The sequence below is a fragment of the Passer montanus genome, unplaced genomic scaffold, assembly GCF_014805655.1.
Source record: "Passer montanus isolate IOZ18808 unplaced genomic scaffold, ASM1480565v1 scaffold63, whole genome shotgun sequence".
NCBI lineage: Eukaryota > Metazoa > Chordata > Aves > Passeriformes > Passeridae > Passer > Passer montanus.
The window spans coordinates 3466242-3482397 of NW_024371371.1; the positions used below are offsets into that span (position 1 = coordinate 3466242).

The window sequence follows — 16156 nt, forward strand, 5'->3', positions numbered from 1 at the left end:
GGAATGCTTTCCCATCCCTATTTGAAGGCACTGGGGAAGCATCAGAAATTGTATCTACATTTTATGTACTGCAGAAATTATGGGTTATGGTAAAGATCAAAGTTGCTTGACTTCTGGAGCCTCGAGGTCAAGGCACCTCTTTCTCACCTTGATGGGAAGAGATGACTCAGAGGTGCCATCCTGCAGGCAAAGTCCCACTAAATGCAAGTGAAAGCAATTCCTGCCACGAAGTGATTCCGAACAGGGATTTATATTCCTTACCTTGCAATTTTTCCACCAGTATTTCCTCTTCAGCTTGGCTGCACTGGTCTCAAACTGTGAGGCACCTGCTTGCAAGGCATCTGCCCGGTTGTCAAGCTCCGACAGCTTCTGGTCCCTTTCCAGCACCTTGTCCACGTTCATCCTCATGATGTCCACCACCTGCGGAGGCACAGACACACCTGAGACCCCTCCCACAGCAAAGCTGAGGGGCCCATCTGGTCACACCCTGGAGTGTCACACCTCGTCCTAAAACCAGCTGTGGGAATTGGAAAAACAGAAACTTCCACAGACGCAGGAGGGTTTGATCTGCAGCCTTGGAAGAAGCTTGGATTGATGTAAAAATAAAGTACTCAGACATTAAGCAGAAAAATCATAAATTTATGTTTTTACAGTTGTAAGTAAGAACATGCCTTAAGTAAATGAGAAACTGCATTTGATAAGACAGTGAAGGATTTGCAGTGTAGGGGTGTGGTTGTATAGAGTAGCTAAGAGTTTAGAGGTTATAATAGAAGAATTTGTGTGCATGTGAGACAGACCCCCATGGGTAAAAGTAACCACAGTGCAGCAAAATTAAGTAAAGGTGATAGGTTAGAAAAGCAAAATAAACTTTATGGCAACTGTCTATTGGATCAGAAAGTTCTATATTGCTTTGTAATGAAGAACTTGTGACTACTTTGAGTTATGGTTGATACTTGCTCCTCTAAAATCTGACAGCCTCTAAGACTGATGTTTATCTGAGCAATAAATCATTCTCAGCCCCAGAACAGTCCCATCCCTTCATTAAAAGCAGTGACAGTGATACCCAGCCTTTTGCCATGTGGTGTGTGTGGCATTCCCTGGGCACTGCCTCAAAACCCCAGCTGTGGAAACGCCCTCAGAGAGCTACAGTGTGCTGGATGCCCTTTAAGGTAGAAAATAAAGAGACCTCATTAAACACCACAGTCAGTTTCATTAAAGTTTTTGATTTCTTTCACACAGATACAAAAACCTGATGAAGATCTCTAAGCACAATTTGATTGACATCACCAAGAACAAGCCATTCTTTTCCTTCTGCATTTAATACCTTCCTTACCTGAAGCAGAGAAAGCAGACAGATAAAGGCCATTCTAAAGGGAACTGTATGCATTTCCTTACCAAAGCATTCCCTCATTCTGCAGATCACTTGGACAAGGTGACATCTCAGCCATGATCTGAAGTCCTGCTTGGGAGTGGAGGAGGAGAACATTTCACCTGAGCAAATTCAGCCCAAAGAGCAGCAGAGAGCTCAGGCTCATTGCACAGCCAGGGCACAACTGGCAGGGGCTCTTCATGCATTTATTTTCTACATTGTCTAAGGTGAAAATCCTCTTCTAGCAAGCCAATAACTACGTGGGAATCCCATAGAAAGTCACCACTAATGCAAATGTCAGACAGTGTCACAATCTCTGTAAAGCTGTGTCCAATTTTTCTAGCAGCAAATGAAGCTGATGGTCTTAATTCCCCTATTCTATAATTCTATGTTATACCTATTTAATAAAATTTAACTATTACCTGCAAAAATCCAGAATTATATAAAGGATACATTATTCAAAGACAGCGAGAGGAAATTGGTAGTGAAAGAATCTTTAACTGGCAGATGGGCTCAAAAGAATTGTTTCATTTGTCTACCAAACCTAAACCAAAATGAAACATTTTGGTCAATCCAAATTTTCTTACTTTCTTTTCCAAACCAAAAACCTTCCAAGCACTTAACTTCATATAAAACAATGATAATTTTTTTTAATTATTGATTTCTCAGCTAGTAATTAGTTGGATCTTATCGTGCTAAAATGATTTGTAGTGAAAATTATAAACTATTTGAAAATGCTGAAACAAAATACTACTTCCTATCCATTCTCTTCGCTTTTTGGGGTTTTGCTCAGGGTTTTTTGTTTGTGGGTTTATTTGTTTGCTTAGTTTTTGTTTTTTTTTAATTCATTTCATTTTGGGTGGTTGGTTGGTTGGTTGGTTTTTCGTTGGTTTTTTGGGGGGTTTTGGGTTGGGGGTTTTTTTTTCCCCCTTTTTTTAGCTTGTTTTTGTTTTGGGGGTTTTTTGGGGGGTGGGGTTTTTTGGTTTTGGTTTTTGTTGGGTTTTTTTTGTGGTTTTTTTGGGGGGGGGTTGTTTTTTTATTGTTTGGGGTTGTTTTTTTGTGGTTTTTTTGTTTTTTTTTTTTTTTTTAGTTTTGCTGGCAGTTTTTTGTTTGTTCGTTTTTTGGGTTTTTTACAAAAAATTGTTTTGGCTTTTTGTTTTGTGTTTGTTTGTTTGTTTGTTTGTTTCCCCAGAACTACTTACCGACTCCAACCTGCCTGCAGTGAACACTTGCCCCGGTGAGATTTCATTTTTGTCGAACGGATAGATGCTGCCTGGGCCTCAGCAAGGGAGCTGTACGATGTGCAGAGGAAGGGGGCAGCCCCAGGAGAGGAGCACAGGGAACACCTGCGGGCAGCCCAGGAGCAGCAGGGACACCCGCGGGCAGCCCCAGGAGCAGCAGGGACACCCACGGGCAGCCCAGCCCAGCCAAGGAGCAGCAGAGGAGCAGCAGGGACACCCGCGGGCAGCCCCAGGAGCAGCAGGGACACCCGCGGGCAGCCCAGCCCAGCCCAGCCCAGGAGCAGCAGGGACACCCGCGGGCAGCCCCAGCCCCTCACGGCGGCGGCGCCGGGCCCGGGCTCTGCTGCCCCCTGCGGGCCCACAGACTGCAGCAGGGCCGCCACAGGGCCGGCCGCGGCTCGGGCGAACAGCGAGAAAAGGCCTTTCACTGCGGTGTTTAATGAGTGGCTTTGTGGTAGTGAAGCCTCAGGATTTTAGCTTTTCTATTTTTCCGATCCTGTCAGCTGCTGCTCTCCCTTCAGACACAACAGTTCCTCTCCAGGCCTGAAACTCAAGGACACCTCACTGCCTCAGGCCCCAAAAAGCACAAACAAAAGTGAATTGGAGCAAGCAAACTGGGGGTAAATGACTTCATTAGCTGAAGCTGTAATCGTAGGATTAACCCCTGATGCATAAACTTATAATTGTCTGAAAAACTGGTGCCCATTGTCCAACTTGGGTGTGGCCTCTGGGAGGCTGTGACTGCCCAGGGTGTGGCTGTTGAAGGTCTTTAATAAATACCCACTTTATTCTCTTAATCTTGTCTGGCCTCTGTTCCAGGCAGCCCCTCCAAGGCATCAGTACAACAATTCATCAAGGTGCAATATGCCAAAATGCACACACACAGCAGATCATGCATATAAATGTATAGACCTTGCAAATCAGCATATCTAACAAAGATGCCTCAATGAGAGGGTTAAATGAATGGCCTGACATCTCCCTATTCTAAAGTATTCCCCCCCAGAGGGGCCTAATTTTAGTTTATAAGATATGTTTTAGAAGGGACCCTGGTATCTTGAGATAGCATGAGGCTTTCCAGTCCCCAGCTGTAAGGCTTTTAAGATGTTTGGCCTTGTGGCCTAGCAAAATACCAGGAATATGTTAAGATATTAAGTTTAAAAAAAATTACAAATATACATGTTAAGGGCACTGAGAACACATAAAAGGTATATAAAAAGAAAAAGTAAAAAAAAAAAAAATCATGGATTTTCATGGGTCTGAGTGAACAGAGTCAGAATCCAGAGTATCTTAAACACAAAGCAGAGGTTTACTACCCTCACTGATGCCATCTCTACTGATCTGCTTGAAGAGCCCTATCTATCTGACAGGCATCACTCATTTTAAGATAATAAAGGCAATTTTAATCATCTTTTAAGGACAGTTACTTTTACTGTCATTCACATAAACAATTACAGGACCTTCATGATGTAACATGTTCAGGACAGGAAGTTTATTTTATTATTCTGACCAAAGACAAAAGTTGAAATGTAACATTCCTTTCCCCTGGAAGAGGAAATGAAGACAGAACCAAGTCTAGACATTTCTGCAGCCAGAGGGTGTTGTGAACTCATCTGAGCACCAACAATGGGAAGACCAGAAAGTCACTGTTCCAGATTTTCAACAAAGAAAAGCTTCTCAAAAAGACAAAGCCCATGTTGACAGGTGCATTTAACTCATATTAAGAAATGCATTTCAGTTGGTTATTTTGAGGTCCTCTCTACTATCTTTAAAGCGTGCCCAAAGCTTTTGAAAATAGAGGCCTTTAGGCATGGAAGTACGTATTTTCTAATGTGTATTTTATCAAATTGGCATTTAAGAATCACACAAGCTCTGTGCACTTCACCACAGACAGTAAGCAGTGAGTTACTTCAGCCTTTGGAGGGGTTTAGCAATATTCTTTCCTCAGTAGCCAGCACACACATGCACACAGCAGGTGTGTAAGGATGCCACAGCTGCTGCTGTCCTCCTGGCACACCCAGGGCAGTGGTGTGCTCACTGTGCCCATTCCCAGAGCAGCTGCAGGGACCCTGGCATTACAAGAATGTAAGAATCCAAGCTGAAACAGGCACATGGTCCCCAAGATCAAGAAAAGAGTGGGGATTTGTTAAAGATGCTGCTATGACATCATGTGTGGGTGCTTTCCTTTGGGAATAAATTGGGATGATTAATCAATAGAGCTCTTGCTAATGAACGCCGCCCTCAGTGGCTCAGTTCTGGTGGTTTTAATCTATCTGGGAGAAGCTGCTGGTCTTCTGTCTCTGTGAAACAGTCTGAGAAATTAGCATCTAACCTTTAGGAGTGCTGAACACACTAAACGGCTGCTTCCACTATGACATCTCCTCCTAAGCAGAAGGGCTGGGAGGAATTCCTGACCTGGCAGCAATGCCCACATTCAATCTGCAGAGCTGCTCCTGGTGCAGGGATGTTTGTATCCAGGATCTCTCTTTGCTGCCTGCCTCCTCTGGTAAATGCCATGTCCTGGACCCCGAGCCTTCAGATGGGCAGGAGCTGCACAAGGGGAAGCAAGCCCAGCAGCACCTTGTGCTGGGCACTCACCTCGTCCACCTGGGCTTGTGTCTGCTGCAGCCTCTTGTTGCTGGACACGTTGGTGGCAGGGGGGGGCCCTGCAGCCCCTGCAGCCCCTGCGGGACCCTGGGCAGATGCTGGAACAGACCTAGGGCAGAACAGAGAACCAGAGTGACCAAACCATCTTGACTTGTTCACGACCCTTTTTCTGGAACTCGTAAAAAGTACCTTTCTCTTCAAAGAACTTTTGAAGTTTCAAAGTACCTTCTTCTTCTTCAAAGACCTTTTCAATTGTTTCAATCACTGTTTTCCATTCCTGGATCACAACCCAACTGTTCCATTCTGTCAGACAATACTATTTTCTGACCCAGAGATGGGGCAACTGAGAGGCATTTTAAACACTTTTATTCCATTTTCAGTCTCATGGGAATGGTGAGAAAATACAGATGTTACAATTCACTCCACCACAATCAGAAGCCAACTATTTTTTAATTACAAAACACTGTAAGCCTTTCTTGGCCTATCAGCTTTTATCCACACCATGCTGTAGGTGCCTTAAAGCCAATAATTTAAAATTTCCCCTTGTGGGTCCCACTACAATGCATCTTTCATAGTTCTATTTCCCCAAAGTACCCAGTTTTTTTTGTAAGGCCGTCCTTTGAAACTTGTTTCTAGTTCCATTTCTCTCTCAACAATTTCTGTCCTATTCCATGGCATTTCTAATTCAGCATTTCTTATCTCAAGGTTTGTATACAGAGGCATGCTATGTGAGCCTTCTGCCAAGTTTTGAAAATTTTCTACCAATCTACTTCTCACACCATTCCTTCTCATACCACAATCAGTTTTTACACTGTTTCTTGATGGGACTTTATCAACTCTTCCACCTCCCTTGCTGCTTTTTAAAATGGCAAACACTTCAGATTATCTACCCTAAGTTAGGCCAAGGCCAAACTGATCATAGGCCTAACTATCAGGACAGAGCTTATGTCCCACCAAGGAAACCCACTGTGATCTAGGTACTCTGTGTTAATGAGATATATACTACATAATACTATTATATATTATATATCTGATTATACAAGGTAGATAATAAAGGAGATGGACTGTGACCCCCTCAGTGTGCTGAGTGAAGCACTGCCCTGCTCCTCGTGTTTGCACCTCACAAAGCAAAGAGAAAGAAAGAAACAATCAGAAACAGGAGATCACATCCATCACAAACAGGAGCGAGGAGAGAGAAACAGAGGAGGAAGTGGGGCTGAGAACTGCACACAGCGAGGGGGTCAGTCATCTCTGGCACCAGTAAAGCTGACCCTCCCCAGTCCTGGTCCCCAAAGTCCCACCAGGGGCTTCAGCACATCCACAGCCCCTGGAGGAGCAGTGGCAGCACTGCTGTGAGCAGAGCCCTGACCTTCTGCACAGCAGCTCCTCACCTGCAGCACTGCCTTTCTCCAGCCTGCTCTGGCACAAAGCACGAAACAGAGCGTCCGGAAAACCCAACAGCAGACCTGCTCCGCCTCAGAGTGAGAGTTTGTGCAGAAAAATCACCCACCAGCCTGAGCAGGGTCCCTGAGCTTCAGCCAGTCATCCCTCACACCCACTCTCTACCCTGTGAAACCTCCTCTTCCAAGGGACCCCTCTCACTGCTCCCCACAGGGAAATAAAACATTCCTCAAGCGGCAGAGGAAATCCCTGAGCATGTCAACTGAAAAATATCACAAATCCCACTCATGCATTACCAATGCCTTCCCACAGTGACAGACTGAGAGAACACAGTGTTTCTCTGTGAATCATTCCCTTCTACATCCTGGGCTCTGATTAATGCTGCTGGAATTATGGCCTCATTAATACACTGTCAAAATGCCTGGGGGCACTGAAGTTAGCTCCCCAAAGGTGCCTTCAGCTGCAAACTTCAGTTTGACAGCTTTGCCTGGGGGCTGAGGTCCCTGTGGGCAGCGCTGGCCCCCAGAAGCTCCCAGAGAAGGAGCAGCTGTGTGCAGCGCTGCTGGGGCTCACACCTCGCTCTCCATCTGGGGGTGGCAATGCCATTAGCAAGCTTCAGCTGAAAGAGCAGAAATTGAACCATCCTACTTGCTCATCCTTTGAGGACCTCAAGGCCACTACTACAAACATGAAAAACAGAGGCTGCTGCCACCTGCCAGGGAAGCACTCCATTGATGGCCACGGGCCAGCATCCCAACAGGATTTATTCTGAGTCGTCACAAAGGATCAGAATCTGACTATAATGTATATCACACACAACTCAAAACAAGATCTCCCTGGAGCATCAACAGCCTCAAAGGAGATCCTTGGTACAACAACAACAGAGCTAAAATTAAAATTGTAAAACTTCTTTGCAGTTAAGGAAGTAAACAGGCATTTTCCCAATCACAAAAGCAGATTTTTTCCTGTGGAAACACTGTGTCACTACTACAAACATCAGGAGAGCTCCTCTCTTGAGTTATGCACTGTTGGAATCCCAGAGACTACACAAGAGGAGTATGTGAGAAGAGTTTTTCCTTGCCACATGTTTTGCTGTAAGCAGAGCTTATAAATTCAGTGAAGTTCTTGGTCAGAGCTATGAGATATCTCCAGATTTGGAGCTCTGCCATGCACCTTTTCTGCCTAGTAATTCCCATCTTCTTTCTGCAGCTCCCAAACTGTCCTTAAAATGACTTGACATACAGTAGACACTTTCAAGGTTGTTCTCTTCCAGCATTCTTGCTGCCATCTAATTTGGTTTCAGCTGCATTTTCTGGGGCTTCTCTGCTCCCTGCACCAGGCAGGAGTTGATGGGAAGGATGGGTGTTTTTACACTTGCCCTGACATCCAGCAGGAGTTACTGCAACCACCAAAGAGAGGTGACAATCTTTATGCTCAGGCACAGCAAGCTCATAATCAACATACTTAATTAATGACCTAAAATCTAACCCAAGCTTTCTGGTAAAGAAGGGAGCTGAAGGCCTGCATCACTTGAAAGCACAGACATTCTCTGCGATATCACAGAGCAAAAATTCTGGAATTGAAGTCCAGCCTACATTTACATCATTCTTCCTGCATTTACATAATTCTTCTATTATTGCCTCTGTACCATGTCTTATCAGCTTATAATTTCTCAGAAATGTTATTCAAAGAAATTTATGCAAAAATATTAGCTCTATGTTGTAGAAGCTTCCTTTTGAAATACATGAAGCATCACAACTTTAAAGTATAATTTCTCATGGTCTGGCATGATTTTGGGGAGCTACAAAGAATGCAAAATCCATATAAAAGCTCCATCATTAGGCCCCTAGCCATCAGACTTGTGTACTTTTTTTTTATTAAAAGAAAAAAAATTGCCATTGGTGCTAAGAACTGCCATTCCCAAGAACAAGTCAAATTAATTTTGAAAGAGGAACAAAATTCTGTTATTGTTGGTGAAAAATGGTACAAATACCTAGCAAATACTCTTAAATGGCAGCCACCCTGTGCCATCAGAGCACCAGAGATTTGGATCAGGCAGCACAGGAGCAGCCCAGCAGACTGAAAGCACTGCAGGCTCTGTGTTTGCAGCCACCTTGGAAGAAAGGTCCAGGGACTTTCTGAGTGATTCAGCAAAATGGTCTCAGCTGACTCAGACATCCTCAGCTCTTCCAGTTGGGCCTGAAACTGGTGGGTCAAATTCATGACTGAGAGATTTGTCATCTCACTGAGATGTTTTGGAAGCAACTTCCAGTTTAGATCTGACAGTCAAAGGCAGCTGCAACTCTTAATTGAAAGAGAATTGGAGATATCCAGTGTTACTGTTCTGCATTTCAGCACTGGCTGAAAAACATTAAGGATGATTGTGTGTCTAATATTTTGGGAAACTATCTGACACACACTTTCATTTTTGTTCATATGTGTGAGCTACACAGCAGAATTTTTTCCCTTAGTCAGGCTAGGGAAGGGAGAGGCAAATACCAGGAGGATGCAAGGCCACCACTGTGCCTTGGTACAGTTCACATGAGGACCTCCAAGGCTGCTTTCAGCATCTTCTTTTACCCATCCAAAGTGCTTTTCAAAGCCTCCAACTACAGGACCTAATCCTTCAAAGTCTTTATCCTCACAACACTGCTCTAAGCTAAGGAAAGCTGTTATCCCACACATGGCTGGGAACAGGTACAGCGGGACGGAGGGGCTTCTCCATGGCACAGAAAGGCTGGGGCAGAGCAGCCCAGCTCTCCACTGTCCTCCTCCTGCTCCTGCCCAACTCTGACTCCAGTCAGAGCTCACAACCTATTTCTAGCAGCAGGAGTTATTTTCTATATAAATAGTGAGAAACACAGCTGAAGCTGTGCACATGGGAAGTGAGAATCACATCAGACAGCTTCAGGGGGTGTCAGCTGCCAGAGCTCAGGGGAGGGGCACTGAGTGTGCATCAGTGCAGCAGATCTGATTCATGATCCCTACCAAAAATGAAAGGAATTTTTGAAGAACCCCTGTCTGAGTCCTCTTTCCCTCAAACCCTTTCCCTGTTGTTCAAATAAAACAAAATTGCACTGCGTCTCTTCCCTTTTTAATTTTTTTTTAACTGTTCAGATGTGATATTTGTGTAGTACATATTTACTGCTATAACTTACACATATTTAAGACACTTTTTCCATGTGGACCCCTTCAAAAGGCACCCACCCATCTGGGCTTTGCTGTGGGAGCAGAGTCTGACAGTCTGTGGTTGCAAAGGCATTTGGAAAATACACCACAAACACCCCTTTGTTCAACTGCAAAGTAAATCAGAACTCTGCCATATCTTTGTACTCTTGAGATTTAACTGTAAAACAATTATTAAAATTAGCTACAAATGCACATTTATACACTATTTTAGTGCATATCAGTGAAGATTCTGGCCCAAGGAGCAGCTGCAGAAACAAACCCATCTCACATTGTCCCTGGTGCAGGGAATGTTCATCTGGGAATTGGGATGCACTGGGAAGCTTTGAGTGACGAGGGTCTCTAAGGGAATAAAGAAGCTCAATAGCCCTGGGGGTTTGCTGTTGGTTTTGGGCTTGCCTTGTTTATTCCTACGCAGTAACAGCTAAACCAATTTTTCCACTGATAGTTTGCAGGGAGGGACTTGTACTGACTGTGCCTGGAGATTTCTGCGTCCTGGAGGAATTTGCAGGTTTCCAGTTTTGTGGCAATCTGATGTGTTAATCCCACATGGGATTTTATTTCTGCATGAGCTCAGTTTAGCCAAGCCTAGCTAAAAAAGCTTTTTTACCCATCAGTGTGGCCACGTGAGGTTTGGCACAACCCTAACAAAACCCAGTCTGAGAAACAGAGCAGACTCAAATTCTGAGCTCCTCTATTCAGGTGTTACTGCAATCAGAGAGCCCAGCGAAGGCAGGAATGATGAATCTGACTCCATGTTCTCAGAAGGCTAATTTATTACTTTATTATGCTATATTATATTAAAGAATACTGTACTATACTAAAGAAAACAGAAAAGATACAGAAGGCTAAAAAGATAATAATGAAAACTTGTGACTCTTTCCAGAGTCCTGACACAGCCTGGCCCTGATTGGCCAAAGAGTGAAAACAACTCCCAGCAGAATCCAATGGAACAATCACCTGTGGGTAAACAATCTCCAACCACATTCCACATGAGCACAACACAGGAGAAGCAAATGAGATAAGAACTGTTTTCCTTTTCTCTGAAGCCTCTCACTGCTTTTCAGCTTCCCAAGAGAAAAACCCTGGGTGAAGGAATTTTTTGAGAGAATGTGAATGCCACAAGGTGTCACCTCTCAAAGGATTCATATTTAAACTCCTTAAGATTCTGAGCCTTCAGGCTCAAGTCCTGAGCTGAACAAACTTAACAGCAGCATGGGCCCACCACAGTTGTGGGAGGACAGTCATGTTTCTCCTTGTGTCCAGAAAAGAGACATTAATTATCCACCCCAGCACTTGCCACCTTTTTTTTTTGTTTTGTTTGTTTGTTTTCCCAGAGTGATGTGGGATAGTGTCAAAAATGGCAGGTCCTGTTACTCATTGAAAACCACACACTAATTCTGTCAGGAGAGGGGCAGAGAGACTTCTAGCACCCCCATAAAATTAAGTGTTCTTCAGGCTCTCATCCCTCTTATAAGCAGGTAATGATGTTCTCTGCCTGCAGGGTGAGAGGACTCTCCAAAAGACAGCCCTGGCTGGAGACCATCACCTCCCACTTCTGAGATGCTCTCAGTGGGGTAATTTGCTTTTCAGTTCAGCAGCCTACTAACTGTATGTATTTCAGATTTCTAGCTCATCTTTCCCCCTCCAGTTACTAGCCAGCCTGTTTTAATAAGCTAGCTTTATCCTTGTTTTCATTCTACTCGTCTCACTTCTGCAGGGGAACAAAAAAAAAAAAAATCTGCTCAATGGGAGTAAAGAAAGCCATGATATCATGAAACTGGTTAGGCTGGGGAGATAATAGCTGACTGACAGAGGAATATCACTGCTGGGCTAGTGGCCATCTGCAGACTGTGGCTGCAGGCATTTCCAGACTACAGAAAGATATTTTCAGCCCTCTGAGATCTCTAGAATTAGCCCCCAACAAGAGCAAAGAGGCTCCTTTCACTTCCAAGGGAAGCATCACTGGATGAACAGAAATTTGCTCTTCATTGTCCTTTTTTTCTATCTGAGGCCTTCAGTATTCAGTAAAAATGTGACTGTTGACAAGTAAGTAGCTGCAAACTTAGACTAATTCCATTCCAGGACTACCAAGTTTCAAATTATTCCTCATGCTACTTGTAATAACTGTGTAATGAGTAATAGTGAATTGGTGGTAGAACAAAACCCCAGGTATAAATGAGTTAGCATTTGAGATGTCTGCATTTTGGGAAGAAAGTTCTGCTTTGAACACAGCTCTGTTCTCAAATGTGCTTTTCATGTAGTACCGACAATATTCTACAAGGACTCTCCCTTATTACCAAATATTTACTCTGATCACCAGCCAAAGGATAATACTCTGCATTTAATGTCCTGGGAACACATTTAATTAAATATTCCCACTAGTTTATTATGACTGCATTAACCATCTGGTGTATTAAATACGCACACAGAGGAAAAGGAGAGGAACCCTAAGACATCATCTTTAATTTGAGCAACATTTGTTAGGTTAGTAATGACCGACTGATTTATCTTCTCCAGTATCTTCTACTCAAGCCAAATGAATGTTGCTTACTAACTTTAAGGATTAGAGGAAATTTTGATCTACAGTGATATTTTAAAGAACATTCTTTCATCATTTTAAGCCCTTGGATTTACATACCTGCACCTTGATTTTTGTTTTCATAAACAGTATTTGCTATCTGTGTTATGGCTGTGAGGTTCTTGAGCTGCCTTTCCTACCAAGAACTGAGAAATATTTTTATTTGTCACATCTTAATTTCTAACATCTATAATGTCGTATTAATTTAGAAACACTTCAATTTCTGGACACTTTGCTGCTGAATACAATAACAAGGCAGCTCTCAATCTCTGTCCACGTGGTTCAGCAGTACAGAATTAATGCAGGTTACTGATGGGGAACTTTAAGCCATGCCTTTAGACCGCACTTGCCCAGTCCCATCTTCATATCTGCAGATTTATGCACGTACATGCAGAGCGCTGAAAAAAGCCCAAACCAGCTCTAAAGTAAATCTTTTTTTGTGGTAATTTCCACAGACTGACCCCTGACTTCAGCCAATTTTAGTCCCATACTATGTGTTTTTTCTTAGAAAAGGATTAATTCTCATTGGCTGGCACAAAATTGGTTGTAATTTTTATAGTAAATGAGATTTAGTTTCATTAGAGAATGAAAGCAAATACAGGTATAAGTAATAATAAAAAATCTTTCTCCTAATATTTATGCAGATATTAACATTATATTGTAAAGAGAGACAAATGTAATTTATGGTTTTCTACATTTTGCTTGCTTAAATTCATAATTTGCTTAATTTGCATCAGGCTGCACTCAGATAGAAATTTGTTTAGTAAAACATATGGAAAATAATTTCTGCGATATGTTCGTAACAGTGAATAACTAAAATCTGTCTTCAGTGCAGTGTCTACAAAGAAGAGCACCAAAACACTGTATTACACTAAAGTCAGCTTTCAGAAGGAAGTGTTATCTCCAGCTCCGAGATAGTATTGATTCCACCTTCTATTAATTCTTACAATTCTTACAATTCTTTCAGAATTGGCAGGTTTCAGGCTCCTGTAATAATTTCTCTTCACCAGCTGAAAGAACACAAACTTCTTTGTTTTCCTTTTTAATTTTTATGCCTTTCATTTTGTTAACTTTAAGTTATCTGGGTGATAGTGGGGTAAAGGCAATATCTGGAAGATGTGGGCTAAAGGCAATGAAACTGGCACAAAGATCAGGTCTGTGATCTAATTTTCTGTCAAAACAGTTACTACTTCAATAGAGATGAAATCTAGTGTATGTAAATGAATGCACAGTTACAAAAAATTACCAGAATTTTCTTTTACCAAAGTTCCTTGTGCTCCATCAGTTTTTTAGTGTGGTTCATTTGAGCTGCAGTGGCCCTTAAATCCCTGTGGTACTTCAGTACCTCCAGCTCTGTCCTGCACACAGAGGTTACACCCTGGCAAAAGAACTCAAAGACTGAACATTACAGAAAGAAGTGCACTTTTGTCCCTAGAAAACTTTATTAAAGGAATTTTAGTTTATAAAAAGGAAAATGATTTTACTGGGCATAAGAACACACAACCCCCCTCAGCTACAGTGACAAAACCTCAACAAAGCAAAACATGAGATATGACAGAGAGGTCAAATCCTGGATAACACTGGACAAATAAAAGTAAAATAAAGAAATAAGTCCTGGATGACACAAAGCCTTTCTTTTCCTTGCCCTAAGTTACTGATGTGAAATTAGGGAAAGAAAAAGCTGATTGCAAACACACAACGCTGGATTATAGCATAAATCACCAAAGCAGAGCAGGCTGTGAGAGAGAGGAAGCCTAACAGAACAAAGCTTTACTCAGACCCTTGGTGAGACACATCTGAAACAAAGCAAGAATAAAACAATAAATGAGTCACTGCCATTGCTGCCATTTCTTACTGGAAGCTAAGAAATGCAATCTGCCTCGATAACAAACTATAGGGCAAAGACATAAATAGCAAACATGTTGCTAGAGAAACGTTTCCAAAATTCAGGACTCTAAGGCTGGAGCAGATTTGAAGAAGCCCAGTGAGGCTGAACACCCTGGTGTGGTCTGGCAGACATTCCCGACTCACAAAGCTGGAAGGAGAAGCTCCGGAGCAGTCCCAGAGGACACAGCTGGGCTCTAAGCAAAGCTGTGTGTCACCTGTGCAGTGGCAGGTGTCACAGGGGTCACCTGTACAGTGAGAGGTGTCATAAATGTCCCCTGTACAGTGACAGGTGTTACCTGTGCAGTGACAGGTGTCACAAGGGTCACCTGTACAGTGAGAGGTGTCACAGGTGTCCCTGTGCAGTGAGAGGTGTCTCCTGTACATTGACAGGTGTCACAGGTGTCCCCTGCACAGTGGCAGGTGTCGCAGGTGTCACAGGTGTCACGGGTGTCACAGGTGTCACAGGTGTCCCCTGCACAGTGGCAGGTGTCACAGGTGTCACAGGTGTCACGGGTGTCCCCTGCACAGTGGCAGGTGTCGCAGGTGTCACGGGTGTCACGGGTGTCACAGGTGTCACGGGTGTCCCCTGCACAGTGGCAGGTGTCGCAGGTGTCACAGGTGTCACGGGTGTCACAGGTGTCACGGGTGTCTGTCCCTGCCAAGCTCCCGTCTGCGATGTGTCCCCGCGGCGGTGCCCCTCGTGCAGAGCAGGGACAGCACGCCGTGCCCGGCTCCGTGGGCTCAGCCCGGGCAGTGCCAGGGCAGCCGGGCAGGGCAGGCTCTGCACCCCCTGCTCCCTGACTCAGGGGCTGCAGCCAGGGAAAGGGAACTCTGGCACAGCAAGGAGGGCTTTCAGAGCAGGGCTGAGCTTGATACGCTTTCCTTGCTTCCAAGCAGTGTTTTCTTAAGAGTGAGGGATGGTTTTTCTGCCTGTCTTTTAAGAGATTCAGATTAAAACCCAGGAGGCTTTGGGGCTTCCCATTTTCCTTTACATCACTTCCCAGGATTGCTGATTTAGAAGTAAATTTTAGAGTAAAAGAATTTTAGAATTTCTGCATTTTAGAAGTCAATCAACTCTTAACATGGTTTTTGTTTGTTTGATTTTAAAGTCCCAGAAACAACAAAACAGCTGAAAGTCACAATTCCATCAGCAGTGAGGAGTTTTTCTAGCCTATGTATTTGCCACTGCTCTTCAGTTTCATCACAGCTAAACTTCACAGGGTGATTACCACCTCTACTCATATTAAAGTTTAATTATCAGGAGGCTTGTTAAGTTTAAATCTTGTCTAACTACCTGGCCAAGAAAACTGCAGTGAATATTTTGCCCACCTATTCATTACTTAAATAGCAGGCTGTGCAAGTGTCAGAGAACAGCACAGGGATCTGTACAGAGAGCCAAACTCTCACTCTCATTTCTCCCAAAATGTCACATTCAGTTCCTGAAGAGCTCCCTTGAAGCACAGCTATCATTTGCAAGTGCCTATCACAGGGGCTGCACCTTCCCACAGTGTTGTATTCACACAATGTCCCTTCTTCCCAGTTTCAACATCCATCAATTCCTAAAACTGGATTCCATTTAACCAATGAAATACATTAAAGCAATAAAGGGTAACTTCTCATTTGAAGTTCTCATTGAATGAAAAAAAATCTCCAAAAACACAGAATATTTTGAATAAAACAAAGCGAGAGCTTTAAAGACCTTTTAAAAAATATTTTTGAGGTTATTCGGCCAAATAAATTATTTGGTAAACTAATGTAAATTCATTAAATACAGAAAATTATGAACTTTATTGAAACTTCAAATATTTTAAGTAAGATTGGTCTATAACATTACAGCCACCTCTCCTGAGCTCCCCATCCTCATGGGATCCCCGAGACCCTTGTGGT

The 16156-nt window shown here is 43.3% G+C and overlaps 1 protein-coding gene across 3 annotated transcripts in view; it reads right to left on the bottom strand.

Moving 5' to 3' along the window:
* Positions 1–16156, bottom strand: part of LOC120511240 (vesicle-associated membrane protein 2-like) — a 54306-nt gene that overhangs the window by 12837 nt on the left and 25313 nt on the right. For all 3 annotated transcript variants that reach the window (XM_039728019.1, XM_039728018.1, XM_039728017.1), the window contains 2 exons: positions 5206–5323; positions 262–420 (listed from right to left, as the gene is read on the bottom strand). In XM_039728019.1, coding sequence (XP_039583953.1) covers positions 262–420; positions 5206–5323 — 277 coding nt within the window. The remainder of the gene's footprint in view (positions 1–261; positions 421–5205; positions 5324–16156) is intronic.